The 24380-nt window shown below is 38.5% G+C and overlaps 1 protein-coding gene across 1 annotated transcript in view; it reads left to right on the plus strand.

Moving 5' to 3' along the window:
* Positions 1-24380, plus strand: part of IGF2BP3 (insulin like growth factor 2 mRNA binding protein 3) — an 88331-nt gene that overhangs the window by 33885 nt on the left and 30066 nt on the right. Inside the window, exons 3-6 of the mRNA XM_089533081.1 lie at positions 2569-2617; positions 15311-15362; positions 15454-15517; positions 21701-21985. Coding sequence (XP_089389207.1) covers positions 2569-2617; positions 15311-15362; positions 15454-15517; positions 21701-21985 — 450 coding nt within the window. The remainder of the gene's footprint in view (positions 1-2568; positions 2618-15310; positions 15363-15453; positions 15518-21700; positions 21986-24380) is intronic.

Raw genomic sequence — 24380 nt, forward strand, 5'->3', positions numbered from 1 at the left:
ATAAATAAAGCCATTGGATGCCACTTTGTCATAGCTCCATCCTGTGGAATTCTCAGATTTTTAGTTTGGTGGAATATTCAGTGTGGTCTGTCACAGTTCTGGTGCCTCGCCAAACTACAAATCCCAGGATTCCATAGGATGGAGCCATGACAGTAAAAGTGGTGTCAAAATGCTTTCTTTCTACAGTGTGGATACATCCCATGAAAGCTCAATTAATGAGGGGAGAAAGATAAAAAAATAATTTTGCAGAAATATGTATCTGTTTTTATCTCATGTTTTGGATTTACTGCTCACCATCAACCTGTATGATATTTTGCTGCAATATTTTCTAAAATAATATTTAGTATTATAAGGACTTGTGAAGTAACTTCACTGAGATGGTAGCTAATGTAATTCACTGTTACTGTTGTAAAATGCAAAAGTATAATGCACACCTTGTACAGTATATAGTAAACTGAATGGGGAGTAAGCCATATATCTCTCATTGGGATCTACCTTTAACTGAAAATGCTTAGGATTGTGTTGTTAGTGCCTGGGGTGCTTATCTATCATAGACTTTTACTGAGATACGTTAGAAATTTTAACAAGACAAGTTAACCTCTAGGAAAAGCATACACATCACAATAATTGAAATGGTTTTTTATGGTTTTCTGTGCAACTGTGTATATTTTATGTGATTCAGTAGCATGCAGAATTGTGTGTTCCATCCTGATTTATATGCCCAGGAAGCAAAATGCTTTTTATAAGACCAGATAAGCAGTACACCTGTGTGTATACTTTAAAGTAATTTGAGGACCTCCATGCTGAGCCCTTTAAAAAATTTTGATTATGTATTATGATAGGCAATTGGCTGTTTTGCTGTACCCTATGATAGGGTGTATTTTTAATAGGAGACAGCAACAAATTGTGAGTCTTTTAAAATGGATATTCATTGTGGCTGTTATAAAATGGTCCTTACATTTTTATAGTTAATGGTGTTAACTGGAATTGCTTAATGTATTTCCCCCTTTTTTGTGGAAAAATTGAATTCATTTAATTGTACACTCAATTAATGTAATCTGGCTAGAGTTTAATTTGAGGAATATTTCTGTATCTATTCAAAGGGTGCAGGCCATGAATTTTGGAAGCCATCTGAAAAAAAAAATGAAATATTGCCTTAGAAAGCAAAACAAATCACAGCTATAATATTGACATTGGGTAGTTTCCCAGAAGCTTTTCCTTTCAACAGTGGTGGCCCATTAGGTATTTGTGGACTTCATTTACAAGATGCAGTTGCATCCTATGCATACAGCTCAGAAATGTCTTTTTTTTAATATATATTTTTTAAAAAAACATTTTTCCAGAGTCTTCATTTTAAAGCTCTGCTTATTCACCTAATGCAGTTTAACAATTATACATTGGAGTCTAACTATGTGTCTGGATGTGCCTCCCCTGCCCCCAGCTCAAAAACATTTCTTTTTTCCTGGACACTTACAAGAATAGCTCTCCTTGCCCTGAAAAGATGACCTGTGATGCTTTCCAAGAAGTGTGTGGTGCTTTATTAATTCTTGAAAATGCCACGGGTTGTTTGATATTTAGTGTATTTGCAACAAAATCCACACAACATTGGTACCTTTATGGGGTGCAGAAATAATCCAGTTTGAGACTGGTTTAACTGCCCTGGCTCAATGCTAGGGAATTCTGGGAACTGTGGTTTTGTGAGACATTTAGCCTTCTCTTTCAGAGAACTCTGGAGCCACAATAGACCACATTTCCCAGGATTCCCTAGCACTGAGCCAGGACAGTTAAAGCAGTCTTATACTGGATTATTTCTGCGATGTGTTTGGGGCCTAAAATGCACAAAATACATCATTCAAACTTTCAAACTTCATTGACATCTTCATCAGGTAAAGATCGTAAAAAACAAATAGGGAAAAAGTGATGATGTTAGAGTCAGCTGGTATATTTGTTTATTCAGTTTTGGGTGAAGAAGGGTAAGAAATGAGGAAACAAAGGTTTGACTGTTAATCCACTCAGGAAGCTAGTAGGTCTTGATATACTGTATAGCTGCCTTGCAAATTTGATTTAAAAAAATATAGATGAGTGAAGACTGATGTCTTTTTGAAACACAGGTGAGAATGCAAACAGCCGGTCAAAATCTGAAGAGCATGGGTGGTTCAGAGTTCAAGTTCTAATTAAAATTGATCACAGTTTTAGAATTAGCATTACTTCACAAACCACTTTGTGAAGTCGGGATATTGGGATAGCTTTCACAGATGTAAAAAGCAATTAATACTATATATAAACAAAATGACTGAAGAGTTAATATTCTTTACATGAAACAAAAGTATTTAATATGGCTCAGAATTCTTCTGTGTCAAGAAAAAAATGAAAAGCAGTATCTTTGAAGTCGTAAATTCAGTTGCCTTTTACTACTGAATTCATTTAAACTGGTTTTTGAAACAAGACACATATTCAATAAGTGTTACTTTCCACCATAGGAATAGTGTTAATTATTTTCAGTTTTAGTGTGTAGTACTTTTTGTTTAAATAATGATTTCTCTCTGTTTTCCTCCTCTCCATCCTCAGGAGTCGAAAACTTCAGATCAGAAATATCCCGCCACACTTGCAGTGGGAGGTAGGCATTCATCTTTTAATTTTCAAGGTACCTGGTTTATAAGAGGATAAATTGATGGTATGTTTTTCACCTTTTACATCTTTCTCTTTCTCTGTTGGGCTCTTAACACATGCAAATTGTGGACAGAAACAGTTTTTGTTCTTAGGGGAGATCATTTGCAAGTATGAACAACAGAGGCTTCCAAATCCTGGACAGTTGGATATAAATATTTTCTGGAGTCTACAGTACTTTTTTAGGTGAATTGCAACTTCCTGATCTGTTTTCTCTGTCAGTCTCTTTGAAGGCAGAATTCAATGACATAGTGTGTTAGTCTGGAAAATCAATATGCATGGAGATCTTGTAGCATCTTTGAAACTAATTGAAATAACTTTGTTCCAGTTAACTTTGTTTCCCTTAGTCTCAAAGGTGCTACAGGATCTCTATGCATACTGTGTCTTTGCATACTGTCTCCACTTTTCTCTTCCTTGTAAACATTAGCATTGTGGCAACGTAGAAACTCTTGCCTTTTCATGTAATTACTCTTCTATCATTAATTATTTCTATAGCATCACCCCATCATTCCAAATTCTTAATAATTATGTTTGTTGTTGTTGTGTGTGTCCAGTTCATTTTTTACTTATTACGAAACTAAGATGACCCTATCATAGGATTTTCCTGGCAAGTTTCTAAAGAGGGGGTTTGACATTGCTGTCACTTGAGCCTGAGAGAGTATGACTTACCCAAGTTCACCCAGTGAGTTTTTATACTCAAGTGAGAAATCAAATGCTGATCTTCATGGTCATAGTCTAATGCTCAAACCACTACAGCATGCTAGCTCTCTAATAACTATGTACTAACACAAATTATTATGAAAAGTTTTTACTTGTGTCTCTTCGTCTTACAGTAGGTTAGAAGTAAATGAGATCCTCTATGAGTAATACTGAAACAAGCTAAAGGCCTAGGAAAATAGAACAAGTCTTCCCTTGATGCTGAAAGTACGTCAGAGTAGATGCCAGGAAAGCTGCTCTGAGGTAGGAAGTAATACAAGTTAAATATTACAACAGCAAAGCTCTTTGCCACATTTGCCATGTGCCTTGCCTTAAACGCAGGGAAACTTGAATGAAAGCTACCAAAGATTATCTTAATATGTTACAGGGAACATCAGTCTCTATTTGTTGTTACAGTGCGATTCCCATCGGCACTAGTCATCATAGTCTATGATGAGGGAAGATGGGAGGAGCAATTCAACAAGATGTAGAGGGCTAAACATTCCCCATCCTTATTTCAGAGCATAGGTTGGTTTATGCAGATTTGGGCATTCCTGTAGATAATCCACAGCCTAAGCCATTTAGGGCTTTAAAAGTAAGCATCAGAACTTTGAATTCTGTGTGGAATGGACCAGGGATCTGTAGAGCTCCTGTTCTAGTTAGCAATCTATTGCTTGCTAATTTCCATTTTCTTAGACCTACTGTGATTCATTAAGTCTTCCAGACTAGCCCTGTATACAACATGTTATATTGTAATGTTTATCAGAGCATGGATGATCATGAGCAGGGTGTCCCTATCTAGGAGAGACTGCAGTTAGTACACTGCTACAGACACTTTCTGCTTCTGGCACTGTTTGGGCCTTAAGTGATAAAGCTAGATATACCCTCATTCTAGAAATCTGATGCTTTGAGAGGAAGGGGAGATTTCACCTCATGAGGAAAAAGATAAAATTATTAACCTCCTTGAACAGATTAACTATACAGTAATGATAGTCACTGTTTTAAATAGACAATAGGAGGAATAAGGTTAAAAAGACAGAAGGAAGATGTATCTGGAAAAATGAAGGGAATGCATATTTTGTGGTTACCACTTGCTGAATCCTATCTCAGATGTAGAGTAAAAAGCATGAGTGTTCAGTCTCATTTGGTGATTTTCCAAGTTTGTAGTCTTTCCTCTCACTTAAAAGTTATTAAAAACATATTTAACACTTTACAAACATGTTCTAATGGAATAAATGGAATAGCATAGATTATACTGAGGAGGGTTGACTTATAAACCCAACTATAAACCTATGTGGGAAATTTTTAAAGTATTTATGCCTGTTGCCTTACTCTCTTTCCATTTTTAAGCTGAATTTTAAAATAATTCCCAGTAGTGATCCATGGCTGAATTGACTAGTAAATGTTACTGGAAACTATACCCACAACAAAAGATTTCAGTGCCCCATTGCAGTGCAATGTGGTTGTAACTGATTAATTCACCTCAACCAAGAATTCCCCCTTTGTTTGAGGCAAATATGCATCTAGGCTTCTTGCTACATCAAATCATAATTCAGAGTTCTTGCAGTCATCAGTTGTCAGTGTTGCTGGTGATTAACTTCTATTGTATTCCAAACCTATTTATTGCAGTTATTTATTTGTTCCAGGGTGTAACCTGGGATTACATTCTGTAGTCATCCTGCTAAAGCTACACAAGTCTGACTCTTCTCAGAATTTGGGTAGGAGACTACAGTGGGCCCTCATCTGGTTTGGTTCCAGGACTTCCCATGGATATCAAATCAATGGATGCAAAATGGATGTAAAATGATGTCCCTTATATAAAAAGGCAAAATCAAGGCTTGGTTTCTGAATTTTTTTTTTTAAATTTCAAGCTGTGGGTGGTGGAATCCATAGATCACAAATTTGAGGATATAGAAGGACAACTGTATATGGGAACCCCATGTATGTGGCTTTCAATTCTATGGTGAAATACAAGCATAATAAATATGTCGGCTGGGTGCATTCTGTAGCAATGCTTCTTAAGGTATTTGATGTAGGGATAGCAGTTTTTCCTCCCTATGTGCCAGAAATTAGTTACAATTGTTTCTTTATTTCCTGGAAACACATCAGAGATTGGCAGTTGACGATGGCCACTGAACCGGCACTTGTCCATAGACTACCGATTTGTCTAGAACTGTTTTAGAGTCTCAGTAAAAGATACCAAATGGCATCTTGTAAAATACATAACCACTCAACCATAAAATTTACATTTGCTGATGTTTTATTTTATTCTGTAGATGGTTGTCAAGGAAGATTACAAAATACACCTGTACATGAACTTCTAATATAATGCTTTTTAGGAAAAATATTTTTTGCAGCAGCTGTATGGAGATGGCAAAATGTGTGGAAAATTGGATATCATCTATTTATTTCCAACATTTTCTCCTAGGATTTAAGATGGCTTTCAAAAATAAAATAGAGAAAAATCAAAAACATATAGGTAAAAACATAGAAAAAGGTACTGTCGGCATGTAAGTAAACTAACTATAGAATTAAAGACAATTTTAAACAAATCTATTTAAAGGACAAAAAATAAATAAAAGCAGTATAGCAGGCTATTATTAAAAGCCCTTTTTCCCTATAAACAGTCAATTCCCCAATACTAGCTGGCATTTACAAAAAAATCTTCACCTGAAGATGGAACTGAAACAGGAATGGAGCCAATCTTTGCCTCCTAGAAAGGAATTCCAGAATCTAGCTCCAGTCACCAGGAATTAGAATAGAAAATAGGCTGGTAGAAATCTCTGGTTCCCAGTAAAATATTACTCCCTAGTCTGACAGATTTGTGAACCTCTCCAATCCTACCCTTCCAGCAAACAATCCTAAGGGCATTAATGATGCACAATGGTCACTTCTGGTTGAGGGGAAACAATCTATCCTCCTTTTAACCCGCTCTGTTCTTTCCCCTGTTGTCATTCACAACATTCACCTGAGCTGCTTATTCTCTTTTCCCTATTTCTTAACTGAAACAGGAGAGTAGACTGTGACACCGTTTAAAGGGAGAACTGTGATAGTTGTCTGTTGCTATTCATGCATGAGTGGAAAAGTATATCAAAGAACCTTTGGATAGCCAGAAACATAACAAGAAGTGCCCCTGGAAGTTCCCCTTCATATTGGAAGAGCCAGTATAGTGACTGATGTGTTGAACTAGGATAAAAGAGGTGTTCTGTACAGTATTTTTGTTAGTGGGACACACAACTGTATATCCTTAGAAGTGTGTTTTGAACAAAAATTGTTTTTGTCAGCCTGAATTTTTCAGGCTGGGAAGTTTATGTGGATCCAGTTGAGCAAGAGTCAGGTAACAGCTTTCTTTTGGGCTGCATGTGGCCTGCAGGCAACATAACATCTACTCCTGAGAGCTATGGGACAATCTGTATAAAAAGATAATGTATATTTTCTTCTAACACTTTCTGATTTACTAGAACATTTATATACTACTGAAATTACACTATTCTGTACTACGGAAATGTACAGAATTTAAAAAGAGAACTTTTGGTGTGGATAGTACAATCTTTTTAACAAGTGTATTACTGAAGGAATCTATTTGATAATATAGTCCATGGCCTACTTACCTGGAAGTAAGCGTAATGGGGACAGTGGCATTCCAAATAAATGTGTAGGAAAAGCTGTTCCTGTATGACCTCTATAAAAGGATATCTAAATCTTTGCCTTGTTAATTCTTGGTGAATAGTTAAAATGGAGGGGGTCCTTAACTAAAGATTGCTTCCACTTCCTAACTCAATATTTAGTGCTGAGTTGGGAAAACTCTAGCCCTCTAGATGATTTGGTCTAAAAAACTAATTAGGCTCACCTAGCATGGCCAGTGGTAAGGGACTGTAGGAAATACAGTCTGAAATATTTTGAGCATGAAAAGTTCCTGACCTCTGATTTTTGTGTGTCTGAAATGATGATGATGATGATGATGATGATGATGATGATGATGATGATGATGATTTCTTACCCACCTTGGTAAGGCAGGGGACAGTAACAATATTATCTGTGAAATGATCTTTAAAGGCATCACAGTGAACTAACTGATGAGGATTCTAGAATTGAATTCGGAGGGAAAGGTGCCTGAGTTAGACCGCTCACCACCCTAAATAATTCAGAGAGACGCAGATTACCAAAAATAGCACAAATCCATACATTACATAGAAGAGATATGTTGTGATGCATGGGAGAGGAACTCATTTATTACGTAGGAGTCTAGCAGAATGAAGGTGACCGGGGTTTCTTTCCTACTGCTTCTGCAGCCAAAAGCAAATATGAAATGATAGAATTCATTAATGTGGCAGATGTTTTGGTTACTTTTCATCAGCTCTGTATGCCTCAGTCTCTGCACTGATTCTCCACTACTTGGTTATCGTTCAAGCTCTCCTCCTATTTCCTCCAGTCCCTTTTATATTCCTTCCTGTGCACCCTGCCAGTCTTCCCTCTCATTCCTCAGTATTATGTAGCTCTGACATATTGCCAAGTTGGTGAAACTTCGCATCTGCCTAATGTGCAAGTCCCTAGAAGGAAAGTATTTGAATGGGTATATATGTCTGTATGCCTTAGTAACAGTGAAGGGCAGTTTTAGATGTAAATCACATAATAATGATAGAAAATGCAGTGAAACAGTAGATGTTCCTGATGTTAAATGGATGGTGTGAAGGGGGGTGTATGAAGCATGAAATGAATACAGTAATGCACATGCTAGTTTAATACACAGGCAAAAGAGATCTGTGATTTCCACTTGTTCTCCTTAAAGCTAACAAGTAGGCAATCGTAAGCAAAAATGCATAAATCCCAGAGTTATAGTGAGTGTGCTCTATGCTTTATTGTACTGCTTTGGAAGAAAAACATGGGGTGGGTAAATGTTAGTTATTGTGGTAGTGTGATGTATGCATATGTGCTGAAGTAATGAGAATTAATAACTATATAATACCTAGGGAAAAATAGTATTAGAGTTCTTTACTTTATGACTTCTAAACAGAAACCATGTCAATTCATCCTCCTCCACAGTTGAGATTTAAAAAGCAAATTATATAGAACAAGTTCTTAGCAAAAGTCTGATTCCTGCTTGACCCTTAGGATGCGCATTGGTTCTGGAAGTAACAGACATGTCAAGCAGGAGCAGTTGTAGATTAAAGTCCTCAGCCACAACCCTGTTCTTAGTTGTAATCCTACTAAAATAGGTGAACTTGTACATGCCTAGTTAAGTATGAGAAACCGTTGTTTCTAAATTACTAAGCACTCATATAAAAGCTGCTCAATCTATGCAACACTGAACAGTAAACAAATTGGACTTTGATATACCTGACAGTTCAAATACTGTTTGTAGTATATTGGACAAATAGGTCTATTTCTCTGTATTTAAATTTTGCATATTAACTTGGGTCATGATTTTCATGCAGACTTGCTGGGAACATTTTCCATAGTCCCATTGACTGAGGGACACCTGTGCTTTGCAGAAGAGTCTGGAACATACTGTACAGAATACACTGTGTTTTCACCCAAGCATTGGTCGGCCTTTTGGGCCCCCACTGTTGTCCTTTGTGAAAACAAGTGTGTATTAAAACACATGCAGCCCTTCTTCATCTGCACATTGTGCAGGAAGCAGTGCTGGACAGACTGTATTTCTGGAAAGCTTGTCTTGAATTACTGATTTTTGATAGTAACTTCCCAAGCCATAGTCCAAAACATTAAGCAGTTTGGCTGTATCCCTGCTTTGCTCATTATTTTATCATTCCTGCCTCATAATATTCTGTGTTTGTGTATGTGTGCCTCTGTTCTTTCTCTCAATTTATTAAAGCTAATTTTGAATTTCTCAGAAAAAAGCCCCTCAATCCAATAAAATAAAAGTCAGGGTGAAGGGAATTGTAGGGTTGTTTCCTGTACTTGCAAGTTCTCCTTTGTGTGGGAAAAAAGTACTGTTTGAAAAGATCTGGCATGTTGTGCTTTCCCTCTTAGGTGTAAAATCCTCCATCCTTGCTAACATTTTGCTAATATAATTTCACATGGCACTGGTAAAATGTTGCTCCCTGGACATAGGGTTGCCATAATTCCCTACCTCAAAACCAGGAAAATGTGCAGCAAAATGTAGGACATTAAAAAAATGGAGGGCACACACAATTAAAAGTAAAACACATTAATTTTTTTTTAAAAAAACCCATTAAGCTCCCCTCCCAGGCCCTAGGCCTCCCTGCTGCTCATCCGCCATCCTGAAAGGGAAGTGGAGGTGGCAACAGAAGGCCTAGCATCCACCCCATACCCAAGCCCCTTTACCTTATTTTCTGGGGTCAAGGCCCCAAGCATGATGCTGCTTCCAATACCTCCCTGGCGCTGGTTGAGGCCTCGGCGAGCCCCGACCGCAGAGCCGCCTCCCAATCATGGAGGCCGGAGCCCCGGCCTTGAAGCCGCCTCCTAGGTCTCTCCAAGGCTGGAGGAGCCCGCAGCCGGAGCCCCGACCATGGAGCCGCCTCCCAGGCCTTACTGAGGCCGGGTGGTACCTGGGAAATTAGGGTTAGCCAGGACGGGACCGTGCAAAGCCCTGAAACACGGGTAGGTCCTGGTTGTTACCGGGATATGGGAAGCCTACCTAGACAGCTACAAGTGAACTTTTCTATCTCTTGGGAGTTTCCTCTGTATTTATAGGGGTAAATTAGAAATATTTCTGCACTGATACTAGACATCTGTTGTCTAATCTGATGTTCTGTTGCAAGTCTATAAAAGTGGGCCTGTCACTCAAAATATATATATAGCAGCTGATTACCTGCAGGGATGCTGGGCACATGTGTACCTGCTCTTGCCTAACTGCTAACATCAGATGTGTGTTCAGTGTGGGACTAGTAGTCTCTGTCCTCCTTCCCTGCATGTATTGCCTCAACATTACAAAGGAAGATGGGTTATGGCAAGGTTTGTAAAGTGAAACTCCTACAAGGATGCTATTGTGGCTGACTCCTCAAAAAAGAAGGGTGAATTTTTCTCCTTGGAAGCCTCTACATACAACAATTTACTTCTTAAATATTGCAAGCCCTCCCTTGTACTATTTAACATCATAATGTTTGAGAAACAAAAGTGGGACTTCAAACCACTCTGGGTTTTTTGTTTTATTTTTCTGTGGTCCATGTGACCCCAGGAGTGTCACAGGTCATAAAAGATATTCTTCACTTGCCCACCTCTGGTTTTAAGGTTGTTGAGAGCTGGACACAGTGAAAGTATTTGTCAAAGTTTTGTCGACAGAGATCTAGTAACTCACCATATCTCCTTGAATATTTGTTTCATAGGCCCATAAAACATGCTGGTATTGTTGGCATTTTTATATAACAAATATGCTGCAAATTAGGTGATTAGAAGAAGGTGACCTCCTGGGTAGCTTTTTATTTTGTGTAAGTAAATTAATTGTTTTCCCTTCTGTTGAAAGATCAAGTCTAGATACAATAACAACATCCATCTTTTTCAGCCCTGATACCCCTGAGGGAACATGTCCCTCAAAAAGGGTGCCCACTTCTCAGGGAGCAGATCAGTTACACTTTTTGTATTAAACACACTAACTATTATTTCTATAAATGTCCTTTTCAGTGTCTAAATATTCCTGTCTGTTTCCATATTTGTCACATATGTGAACCATTTAGAGAGAACTGTGCAGACATGGTGTGCTATGTTTAAAATAGCGATGTGGGAAGAAATCTTAAGATTCTCATTCCTGTCATAACCACCTCTTATCATCACAAGCTTTCCACTAACTTACAAGTATGCATTATGTACTTCTTGATGTTTTTGTTCACTAACTCTCATTTCTTAAACTTTCCCTTGATTCTATGCTCTAATAGTGAATTTTAAGAATGCCAGTGTAAAAATGTATAGTTTTATCAACTTAAAAGAAACGCTCACTATTGTGCTAGCTTGAAAGCATAGCTTTGATTGATAGCCCTCATCTTAAACATTATTCTATATTGTGGATATTTTTAGTCTTCATTGATGGGCACATATGCAGCAAATCCTGTGATGAAATTTTTAGGGCACTCAGGATAATACTTCACCAGTAGCTTCATGAATGGAAACAAAGTTTTAAACCTATATATATTATGAGACTGGATTCAAAGACTTAATATGTTAATATGTAGTTCTTCTGCTTTGTCCACTGCTGGATATGTAGTGTAGTTTTTGACTGGGATTGGTTGGTGTAAAGTAACACTGTTTGTAACACAGTCAGCTTTGGGAGTCTGAATGAAAGTCCACAGTGTAAGACTGAAGCTTTTTGTATGCAAGAAAGGGGTCTGTGTTATAACAAGAGGAGGAGACCCAATTTAGACAAATGCTGGAGTTCCTATATAAAAAAGGAATTAATTGTTTTCTAGCTAGAGTAAATATTTACACAAATAAACTTTTATTTTCAGCTGCTCATCAGGATTGCTATTGCACTACCAACTTGGCTAGAAATTCTGTTCTCTTTGCCCAGCAAAGCTGGATGTGGAGATAGGGAGGCAGATGAGAAGTTCAGACAAAAATGTCTAGCTGAGAATTTGGCTTTTTAATAATGTTTTTAAATTTTAAAAAATCCACCAAGATGTATGGGAGAGGGAGATATTGCAAAGTCAAGGAGGATTTTGGGAGCCTGTTGGTATGAAAAGGAGAAGCTAGGGTATAAACAAGCTTGAACGCAAGAGCTAGTTCTAATTACTGCTTTTCTTCTTCAGAACACTCATATATAGGTCTGTTTAAAATGTGGCTCTTCTTGTGTTAATATTTTTATGCTTGAGGCTAGAAAGATAGAAAAGAGGAAATTATAGTATCATGGTGTTTTCCTTCTGTGTTTTCATCTAATAGAATGGTAATTGTGGGTTTGCAGTTTCCATCTTGTGTAGGGTGAGCTACTGTATATGCTCATTTATAGGTCTAGAAATTGTAGTAAAAAAATTGACCCCCCAAACCTTGGTCGACCAATCCATGGGTCAATGCTAATACCATACTGTGTGCCCATGTCATACACTGGCATGCCTTACGCAGCTTCCAGCATATGCTGGAAGCCATGTCGGAAGATGCGGTGCCACACACCGGAAAGAGCAACAGCGAGCATGCCACCATGGGCACAAGCCCCATTATTTTTAATGGGGCTCTAGCATGTGTGGAATTTCCCTTACGTGGGGGTGTGTCCGTGTCTGGAACGGATCCCCTGCGTAAGGGAAGAGACCACTGTATTTTAACTCTTCTTTAAAAAGGGAACCATCCCCTGGTGTCCTGGAAACACTGACACCCCACCCTCTACTCTCTCAATAATAAATTTAAACAATTAGAATTTAATACTTCATAAAACATTAAAATCTAAGAAGAGTGGGTAGAATCATAACCTATATGTGAGAGATCATTGTATGGCTGAGTACTTTATTCTGGAAAGGCCCCCAGACGAGATCCGTCTTGACAACTTTCTTGATGCTGTCTAGGATGGTAATTTGATGGATCTTGTCCAGCAGGCCATTCCACAGGCTGGGAGCGGCTGCAGAAAAAGTCCTCTGGGAGATTGCAATTAATCTGGTCTTTAAGGGCTGCAATAAATTCCTCCCAGAGGACCTGAGTGTATGGGGTGGATTATATGGAAATAGGTAATTCCTTAAATAAGTTGGACCCAAGCCATGTAGGGCTTTAAAGGTGATAACCAACACTTGGTACTGTGCCCGGAAACCATCCAACCTTTAGGGTAAGACCAAAACAGTTATGCCTGCCAGAATTTTGTAAGTTCTTTCACATCATTTTCCTTTTCTTCATTATTTAGATCCTTTGTTGCATGCCCCTAAGTTTCATCCTTGTCTTATCTAGTATTCATATTAAAATCCATCATTTTGGCCCCCAAACCTGCCCTCGGCTTATACATGAGGTCGACTTATAGTCGAGTATATACGGTAGATTATAGCTCTTATATGTCTAACCTTATATACATGAAGATGGGAGGGAGGTCTTGGAGAGGTCAAATCACATGAGGTTGATTGGAGGGCAGTTAACAATACAACAACACGAAGATGAACAGAGTGCTAAATGTTTGAATGTGATGGCTTACTGTTAACTTATCTGCAAGTTCAGTGTTACGCATCTTCTCTCATGCAGGGGCAGGAGTGAGAACTTGTTTGGTAGATTTTAACATTTCAACTTAAATAAACACAAATTCAGTTACAGACTCGAGGAATATGCATGAAAACAGCCCAGTCCAATTTTAGTGTTTCTGTTAAACGTCTTTAAAAGTTACTACAGACATATATTATCTTGGGCTGCTGGTTATTCTTCCCAGTATCCTTTAATTCCTTGCAACTTCACATTTAAAAACTAGCCCTGGAGCAGGCTAACATTTCGTAGGAAGAGCTATATCTTTAAGTATGGTTTGTGTTCAGGTGTTACTTTGCTCTTATAGAAGGCATCTTCCTCTGATGGACGCCTTTCATCCAACCCTGTATCCTAAATAAAATACACATAATTTTTGTTTACTTAAATGTAAGATGTATTAAATAATCCTGGTATTTGTCTGACTTGAAAAGTTGCATTCAGAGATGTGCAAGTCATTTCTTAATAGGGAGAGAACATTTAACTGGAAAGCAAATTGCATCAAATTCATTGAGGCTTACTTCAGTGTAAATATATATGCCTCTAAAAATATTGTAAAGGATTTTTTACATAAGAAAAAATTTAAAACGGAAATCCAATTCTTGAAAGGATAAGATTTTGCATTTATTTGTCCTTTTTGTCTTGTATTTATTTGATTGCACTATTTGTGTTTAATGAGCATATGTTTTCCCATTTTGATTGTTTAAGAAAGTATAGTAGTAACTGGAAACTTTTTTCCCAATATGTACAGTCTTTAACCTCAAAACTAATGGTTTTTTATTAAGCCAACATTGCTGCAAATACACTTAGCTTTTACTATTTATATAGAAGCTGAGCATAACTGAAAGCAGCAGTTTGTGTTGTAAAATATCAGTATCTTTGCAGTTTCTACAGTTTTCCATTGGTCTCGAGTAGAGAAATATCTGCTTTGGATACGTTTCTTTACTCAAGACCAAAGCAATACTGGATAAACTACTTTGGCTACCCCTGGACTGTAATAAAGGATTGATTGATTTATATTTTGGATATACACATTAAAATAATGTACTCATGCTGTGGTAGGTATAAGCTCATCCTGTTCAGAAAAAAGTGCTGTGTTTATTAGTATTTACTCCAAGTAAGCATTTGTAAGATTTGAGCTTAAATTTAAAAAGCAAATTCAAGGCGGGAGAGGCATTATATAGGAGCCCTGGTGGCATAGTGGTTAAATGCCTGTACTGCAGCCACTCACTCAAAACCATAAGGTTGTGAGTTCAATACCAGCAAAAGGTCTCAAGCTTGACTCAGACTTGCATCCTTCCGAGGTTGCTAAAATGAGTACCCAGATTGTTGGAAGCAATTAGCTTACAGTTGTAAACTGCTTAGAAACTGTTAGTTCAGTATGAAGCGGTATATAAATGAAGCTGTTCGTTTGTTTAGAAAGTAGATTTTAGAAAATGGGTAATAATGGGAAGCAAGGAGCTGGAGGACATACCTATAATCATCTAATACATAAAAAAATACTAGATTGTCCTGGCTTGTGTAATTTATTTTAATCTGAAGATTTATTTTTGCACTATTATTATGAATAATGGACTGACTTTCTACACACACTAGTTTTCACATTAGGTTGCTGAATGGATTTATTTGGCACTAACCATTACATTTAAACTTTGACATTGAACTTCAGAACACATACTGGATAGACTCCATGAAGGTTTTGAGAAAAGTTATTCCAGTAGCAGTGTAGGAAATAAATATAATTGGGGCTCCTCACAGGCTGCTCAAGAGTGTATATATACATGTATAACTGCTATACAAACTTAAAAATTTAATATGTTGTCCTTTTTTATAGGTGCTGGACAGCTTGCTAGCACAGTATGGGACAGTGGAGAACTGTGAGCAAGGTAACATTCAAATCAAAACCATTTTCCATTTAAGAGAAGTAAACAAAGAGCAGTGTTTAATTATTTTCCCTCTATATCTACTTGGTTCTAGTGAATACTGACACAGAGACTGCTGTAGTAAATGTAACATATGCCAATAAGGACCAGGCCAGACAGTAAGTACTCATTTATATCAATTGTAGTGTTCAGGTTTTTCTTCTGCTTCCAATATTTGTCGGAATTTATTAATGAGAGCCACTGTAGTGTATGAGTCTAAGAGACCAGGATTCAAATCACTGCTCAGCCATGGAAATCCACTGAGTGGGCCTGAGTGAATCACTCTCAGTCTCAGAAGAAGGCAATGACAAACCTACTTTAAACAAATGTGCCAAGAAAACCCCATGATTGGGTCATCTTAGGAAGTTGGAAGTGACTTACAGGTACACAATAATTATGTTAATTCTCAATACAGTTGTAGAAGAAAGGCCTTAGGTTCATTTAAACCTGTTGTGTTAATAGCTAAGATTCTTTTGTCATTACTTTTTATACTATTTTTAAATTCTTAGAGCATATTTTTATGGGGTTTGAGCATAGGCGGATTTTCCCTTTTTCCGGAAGGGATCCCCTGCGTAAGGAGAGGGCTCACTATAGTTACACTCACAAGCCGTGCATGGTGGTGTGGTTCAAGTGATGGACTTTGACTCTGGAGACCGGGGTTTGATTGGCCACTGGGTGACTTTGAGTAAATCACATGCTCACAGCATGAGGGGAAGGCAGTGGCAAACCTCTGAACAAATCTTGCCAAGAAAACACCATGATAGGTTTGCCTTAGGGTCTCCATGTTGTGACATCATCACACATTGCTCCTCAAGAAGTACATTGGATCCATACCTTTTCCATTCACAGAAAAGCATTCTTTTAGACTGAACCCATTGTATCTTCTTATAGGCAGGTACTGAGCGAGTGAGATCTTGGCACTTGCAGGAGCAAATAGAGAAGGACGTCATCAGATGATAGAACCAAATTCAGTATAATCTCTCCCACTCTCTCTTCTGTCTCTCTCCTCACCCCCGCCAAAATGAAACCTTTCAGGAAATGTCACAGTGAAAGAGCTGAAAGCAATCACCCTGTCTCCATCCTTTGAGGTTTCACACTAAGATCAAATAATACCACCCAAGAATAGTCCTGTGGAGACTTGCAAGGCCTATAAGTCCCCTTTGCCAACACCTAATAAACAGCAGCATGGCAGGATCAGAGGGAGTGCATAGTGCCGTTGATTCTGTCTTGCCACTACTTGCCACCTTTTTCCCTTAGAACTTTCTGCCACCTTGTGGTTAACTGAAATTATCATCTTTAGTTTTTTGGTGTCTGAGTGTATTTGTGTATTGCTTAAAATCAACAATCTCCATCTACATCACGGCTTGTATTACCTTTTCTTAGACTTCCTGCAGTCCTAGGAAAAAAGGTTCAGAATCTAGTCATTGTTGGTTTCTTTAAGAACTTGTATTTCTGGAGAAACTTACCAGCTGGATAATCAGCCCGCTCTGCCATTGTGCTCCACAATGGGCTCCACATCCCTCATCTCCCTGCCATTGTGTAATATCCTCTAAAGAAAAATAAAGTCATTCTGTATCATTGGAGTTTAAACTTTAAAACTGAGGCAGAAATTGGGAAATATGCAATTAGTTCTTCTTAGTGTACTATATTGTTAAAAAAAACTACTGTGAAAGAATTGAAAAAGCCATTGACATTGCTAAGCATTGTTTGCTTCATACACTTGTGTGTGTGTGTGTGTGTGGGGGGACATTCTGTCCACCATGAGCTCTGTTTTGGATGACACACCACACTGTGACTAACTGAGAATTGCTTTTATTGTTAGCTGCTTCGATCTGTTTGGAGAAGCGGGATAAAAATAAATTGTTGTTGTTGTTGTTGCTGCAAGATTTTAGTGCTAACCAACTGAAGGCTTAATTTTTCCTTATGCAGTATTGTAATTGAGTATTTGCCTGGTTGCTTGTAGGGGAGTAACAGTTGCCTCCAGGCAGTCAGGTGCAGCCCCACAGCAGCTGTGTGTGAGCAGCAAAAGAAGGTGGGGAGTAAGTGTGCCAAGACTAGTTGGCTGCTTGCCCTGCCTGAGAGGCAGAATAGGGGTACTGTCACTACTGTGTCTGTTTTCTCATCTGAAGTGGATTTGGGCAAGTTGGGGGAACTGATTTTATAATACATGACAAAGCATTTTTTCTTGTTGCTAATTTAATTTTAAAATGGGCTGTTGGGGAAAAGTATCATGGTACATGAAGAAGGTAAGTGATTGGAGCATGTCTTTTAGTTTACAGATGCATATCAATTACCACATCCTTTGATAAGAGACCAGGCTTGAAAATGCAAGGTTACACATGTGTATGTGTACTGGATGCCTTTCAGTGTGCAGCCTGAGAATGCGGATAGGATCTTTGAAGAGATGAAGGTCAACACATGTATAGTAGACCCGTGCCCTTCCTGGCTTACAAAAGATGCCCAAGGGGGACTGGTTGAATGGGCAAAGTGAGAGGTGAATGTTTCACTGCAGCAAAGTAAAGTTCCATCCTGTCTTTAAGAGGCAGTGGTGAGGCCTTTACTGTTGGATCTCTCTTTTGATACAATCAATCATGCTATTCTTCTGTGATGCTTCTGTGGGATGGGACTTGCACACCAGATGGTTAAACTCAATTAGGGAGGTCATGTGCTTGAATCTACAAGACTTAAGTACAGCAGTGGAGGATAAACGGGCTTGGAGATATCTTATACATAGGGTCACCATGAGTCCAGGCCGACTGGAGGGCAGCTAGCAACAACAACAAAAAATTCTGATGGCCGCTCCTTTCCATCTAACTCCAAGGAAACTGCTTCAGTGCTAAATCAGTCTCTGTTGTCAATAATGGACTTGATGAGAGCATACAAACTGAAACTTAATCCAGACAAGAGAGCAGTGCTACTTATCAGTTGGAAAACAGATCAGGGAATAGAGATTTATCCTGTGTTGGATACGGTTACACTTCTGAAATCTCAGTTGCAGTTTGGGCATACTCCTGGACTCTGATTTGAGTCTGGATGTCTAGGTTTCAGTGGTGGCCAGGAGGGCATTTGCACAATTAAAACTAAAGCATTCCTTGGGATGTCATATGTGGCCATGGTAAAGGAGGCTTTGGTAACATTCCAATTGGGTTACTGTGACATGCTCTACGTGGGCTTTTTGAAACTGTTTCAAAACATAAGAGTGTGTCCAAAATGCTATGACCAGGTTGTTGACTGGGACAGGTTGCAAGGAACATATAGTTGAATATATACGGTAAATAACACAATTAATGGGGGGGGGGGTCTAGACTAGCCAATATTTAAGTCCTAGTGTGGAACTGCTTGTAATTGAGTATGTGGATTTACATGCAAGTAAGCAGACTTGTGGAAGAGAGGTGGCTAGGAAATTCTGTGATCTTACTAAGAAGGCTGGCGGAGGATTAGCACACTTTCTTGTTAATTGGAGGTTAATTTTTAATAGATTCAACTTGCTTGATCTAAACATTGCCTTGGACCCTGACCCTTTAGATACGGGGAAAACTAAAGTTCAGACAAATGTTTTTCCCCCCATCATAAGAGTTCTAAGAACAGCTTTACAAGATCTGCCATCACAGCATTTAACATTTGTTCAACTACAGTATAAAATTATGTTATAATCCACATTACTCAGGAGCAGTTGAGTTGCTATGGAAACACATTCCTTAATTTTTTGAAATTAACACCTTTGGTTACTTGTATTCTTGTTTGTTACCATTTGCTTTCAAATACTCATTAGTATTCTAAAATAACCTGGGTATAGTTAACCAGAAAGGATATGGTCATTTGCCTTCTTTTTCTGTAAACACGGACTTGTGTTGGAATTTTTTTTAGTAAGTTGTGGACAAGGAGAAAAACATCAGCTGCTTGGTGTGATGTGGAGAAAAATTCAGAGTTCAGTAGCTGAATATATTTCAGAGGCTTATTTGTCAGATAGATCTTTTGCAGTGGTCACGGGTGACTTTGTCCTCTGTTCCCTTATCTGTTGGAGTTCTTCAGGGCTCTGTTTTGGGTCCCCTACTGTTCTCTCTTTACACATTGTCCCTAGGAAAACTTATCAGCTCTTTTGGTTTTTTCCTATCATCTGTACGTCGATGACACTCAGCTGTATCTTTTCACCCCTGACCTTTCTCCGGAGCTTGAACAGCAAGTTTCATTTTGTCTCACTGCTGTCTCGCAGTGGATGCGCCATTGGCATTTGAAGCTCAACATGTCCAAGACGGAGCTTCTTATCTTTCCACCTAAGTCTACCCTTCAATACTCCTTTTCTGTTTCTATTGATGACATTTCTATTCGACCAGTCCAGGAAGCCCACAATCTTGGTTTCACTTTTGATTCCTCTTTGTCTTTCATCCCCCACATCCAGGCCACAGCCAAAGCCTGTAGATTCTTTCTTTACAACATTGCCATTTCTTTCAACCTCCACTGCCAAGACTCTGGTCCATGCCCTGGTGGTCTCCTGACTAGATTATAGCAACCTCCTTCTGGCAGGGCTCCCACTCTCTCTCATCTTCGTCCTTTAATTTCCATTCAGCATTTAGCGGCATGCATCATTAATCCGCACGCCACTTTGACCATGTTTCTCCTTTATTATTATCCCTTCACTGGCTCCCCTTTCCCTTCTGTATTCAATATAAGCTTCTATTGTTAGCTTTTAAAGCCCTTCATGAGCTGGCCCCTCTTTATTTATCTGATCTTCTTTCTCCTTACATTCCCACTCATACCCTCCGTTCTAGTAGTCAAGGTTTGCTGTCCAGCCTAGGTTCTCCACTGCCCCGTCCCTTCTCACTTGCTGCCCCTCACTTCTGGAACCTTCTTCCCCCACCAACATGGGTCGTCACTTCTTTGACCACTTTTCAATCTGAGTTGAAGACCACCCTGTTCAGGGAAGCATTCCCAGGCACTGTGTTAATATTTATCTGATATTTGATTAGATAGTGGATGTTGATGTTTTCTTATTGCCTGCTTTTTTAACGAATTCTATTTTATATTATTACCTATTGTTTATACATGTATTTTGTAGATTGTACGCCATTGGCAGGTTTTATATTTTTGTATTTTTATTGATTTGATTATTTGTATGTAATGGGTTGTGTACATTTACAGTGCTATAGAAATAAACAATAATAATAATAATAACAACAACAAAATAACAGAGGATCCATTTAATCTTGGTATATCACTTATGTTCCCTTCGCAATTTAGATTATGCTTCCTTGTTTCAGAAACTGTTTTACCATTTTGTCCGGGTGAATAAATTCTATTTCAGTAAAGTAAAGTAAAGCTGTTCACAAATATATTTCTTAAATTCTCCCAAATATGCTTTCAAGATGCTACTTTATTTGAGAAGTTACTATTTCAAAAATATATTCTTGGACAGGAAGAAAATGTATTTTCAGCATCTTCATTATTACTAACCAAACGAGTAGTTAAGTGCTTTAAAGTATTTTCTACAGTGCATTCAAAATAGGCATGCTACCATACTAAATGACACATTGCATGCTGTAGGTGGATGTAACATAAAATAGAATACTCTGTGTGTCTGTCTGTGTTGCAAATGCTTTGATCTGATGGGCTTTACAGGTTATGGTTTAATGTGACTATCCTGGACTGAAAAAAGTCATTTCTTCAGAAACAGCTTGGGAGAATGCATCACAAACTTGTCACTTACATATAAGTATGGAGTTTGGCGGACATGTAAAAAAAATGTGTAAAAGCTTAACAAAGAGAATAACAAGTTCTCACTTTAGTGAATGTGAGTTGATTCCAAAAGTATTTAAAGCTTTATGTGGAATACTGGGTTGTACAAGGTAACAAAACTAGTATATTACAGTGTATTACTAGTGTATTTCAGTGGCTAATCAAGCCATGTCATTTGACCCAGATGTCTTAAAATCTTTTCAGAGCCAAAATGTGCATGTCTAGGAGATGTCCTCAGGTCCCATTTTTTGAGAGTTTAATAATAAAGGCAGCTCTTTTTCATTGTGCAAGAAAAGAGTGTCCCAATTACTATATTTAACAAAATATTACTAATCGTAATGAGAAAGAATAAGAAAAGGGTAGAGCACTGCTTGCAGACTTAAGAACATGAAGAGGATAGCATGATAAGGAAGAAGAACAGAGAAGGGAGAATGAAGAAGGCCACACCAAATGGACTGAAGTGTATGCGTGTACATGGGAGTCATCACTTGTGAATGAAGGCTTACAACTGAATAATTTATTCTCTGAACACTTACTTAAATCTTTTTTCCCTTGCCAATCCTACACAGAGCAATAGAAAAATTGAATGGATTCCAGCTTGAAAACTACTCACTAAAAGTTGCATATATCCCCGATGAGATGGCAGCACAACCACCTCCTCAGCAGCATCCACAAGGGAGACGTGGGTTTGGACAGAGAGGTCCCCCGAGACAAGGTTCACCCGGTGCAGCTTCAAGGCAGAAACCACAGTCTGATGTTCCACTACGGATGCTGGTTCCCACCCAGTTTGTAGGAGCCATTATTGGAAAAGAAGGAGCCACCATTAGAAACATCACAAAGCAGACACAGTCAAAGTAAGTTGCTAAATGTTTGTTGTTAATTTTAAAGAACAGTATATCTTGCTTTCTATTATTGCTGAAGTTTGATTAATGGATTAGTTCAGTAAATCTTGAAAGCTGGTGTGTGATAATACTTAGGAGAAGAGTTGTCTTGTGCAATAATACATATGATAAGAATCTTACTGCTGATAGGCATGTCTAAATAACATGTTGGTGAATTCCGACTCTGTGACATATTAATAACTTTTGAGTAAAGAGATAAGTGTGAGAAACATTTAATAGTTCCAAATAATGCTGAGAATGTAAAGCAATGAAAATCGCAACAAATTAAAATAATGCTACTACTATATTAATACATAATACAATGGGCCCACTGTATCCGCCACCCATGGTTTGGCTATGCCATGCTTCACCCTGCCCCATATTACTCATTGGTGGTGCGTGCCCATAGGCACATCACCACCCATTGACTAATATGGGCTTGAGCTCCGTGTTTTTTCCCCATTTGGGGGGTGGGAATCCAACCCCTGTCGATAGGAAGGACCACTGTATTCAAATTACATAACATATGGAATCAATAATGTGAAGACTGCAGTACAGTATATTGTTGCCACAGAATTTGAGAGTATTAGTTATACTTGTGTTAAATGTCTCATCGGCATTGCTGTTGTTGTTGACCAAGACTAGTGTGTCTGAGAGGCAAATTATTCTAATTGTAGCCATTTTGTGTGAAGTGATACAACTGAATGTGGGAACTGCTGTTGTTTTATTGGTAGATCTACCTGATGATGTCAAAAGTTAGCAATAAAGTGCCCTTACATAGTGTAACTTTACTTTTGTAGCATTCATTTTTAAGTATATCTTTTATTATGAATTTCTGCAGTGGTAAACTTTCGGACCTCTTTATGGCATCTTGGGAAACTTGGGGCACCTAGATGCTAGCTAACTGTCCAAAATCCATATTAATATTTTCCCTCTCTAATTGTCAGTGGTTCTGGCAACTATTTAAATCCCAAACTAGCAGTGGTGGAAGAACAGAAAAATATACTTGGTGTCCTGCCTCTGCGTAGTTTCAGATCATAAATATGATCTTAGAATTTTTAAATCTGTCTCTCTGTCTATCTAGTACCTCTTTTAGCTGATAGCAGCATTCTCTTCTAATTAACCAGGGAGTCTGTCAACAGAAAATACTTTGAGATCTCTGGGCTAATTTTGAATACAAAACAGTTTTCCTCTTGCTCCCCTAGTTATTGCCACCATCTCTTTCCTTGTGGGGCAATTCATTGCCAGCAAGCAGAAAGGGATAATACTCTCTGAAGTTAGTTCTGGCTCCCTCCCTCTCATTCATTTTAGGAAAATGATGTAATGAATGATATTGAAATGAACTAGCTTAATCCAGATCTATGACACACTCCTCCCTTGGGGTCTGGGGAAAGTATACTTTGCATGACAGGAGAAATTGACAGAGAGGTATAGAAAGGGACTTCTTATTCTAAGTAAAAAAAATACATCAAGCTAATAAGACATCATATAGTTTTGAACACTTTACTTTGTAAAAGAATATTAAGCATAGGTGTGTTTAGAACCAACTACCAGCTAGAGAAAATAAAAAAAATTCCTGATACAACTACCTGTGTACCTGACCTAAATGAGCTCATGCTGAAGTTAGTGATCTGGTCTCAGGTTGTCCATGGCAGGGAAGCTGGGAGTCAATCTTTTGTCCACAAGAAGTGCATACAAGAAACAGGAGCAATGTAGGTGATCGCTTCCACTTTGAAGGGTGACATCAGGGGTGAGTCCCCAGATCCCATCATGTGGAACATCTGTCCCTAGACAGATCCCTAGAATCCATCCAGACATGTCTGGGTGGGCACTGCTGAATTATGATGCCTAATCCTGTAGTAACATCTCATTTGACATGGAGTGCCTCTTTAGTTAAAAAACAAACCACAGAAAAGAGGACTTTAAAACTAAAAGAAGTCCACCGCTTTATGCAGCCAAACAGATCTGGATAAACACTCCTTGGGCATTCCAGTAGATCTGTTCTTTCCTTTCACTCTTTCCTTCTCATCACCAGGATGTTGTAAAAGCCAAACCATGGGTCAGTTCAAATTGTGTACCAGTGCTGTCATGACCTCTCTAGGTGTGATTTTCAGTCACTGTAGTCCTTCATTTGTATGTTTCATTGCTGTGATATCTTTGTTGGAACAAGCATTAGCACTGAGCTGAGTTTTATTCTTGTGTGCGGTACAGACTGCCCAAAAAGGACAGCCTGCTGGCACCCGTTTTTCTGCTGGAGGGAAGCCTCAGCTGCCAAATGATGAGGCTTCCCGCTGGCGGAACCCCCCCCCCCCGCAAAAAGCAGGTTCTTTTGAAGACATGTCGTCGTCGTAACAAGTGTACCACCGGC

Source organism: Sceloporus occidentalis, unplaced genomic scaffold, assembly GCF_023333645.1.
Source record: "Sceloporus occidentalis isolate IW3139 unplaced genomic scaffold, rSceOcc1.0.p SCAF_7, whole genome shotgun sequence".
Classification (NCBI taxonomy): Eukaryota; Metazoa; Chordata; class Lepidosauria; order Squamata; family Phrynosomatidae; genus Sceloporus; species Sceloporus occidentalis.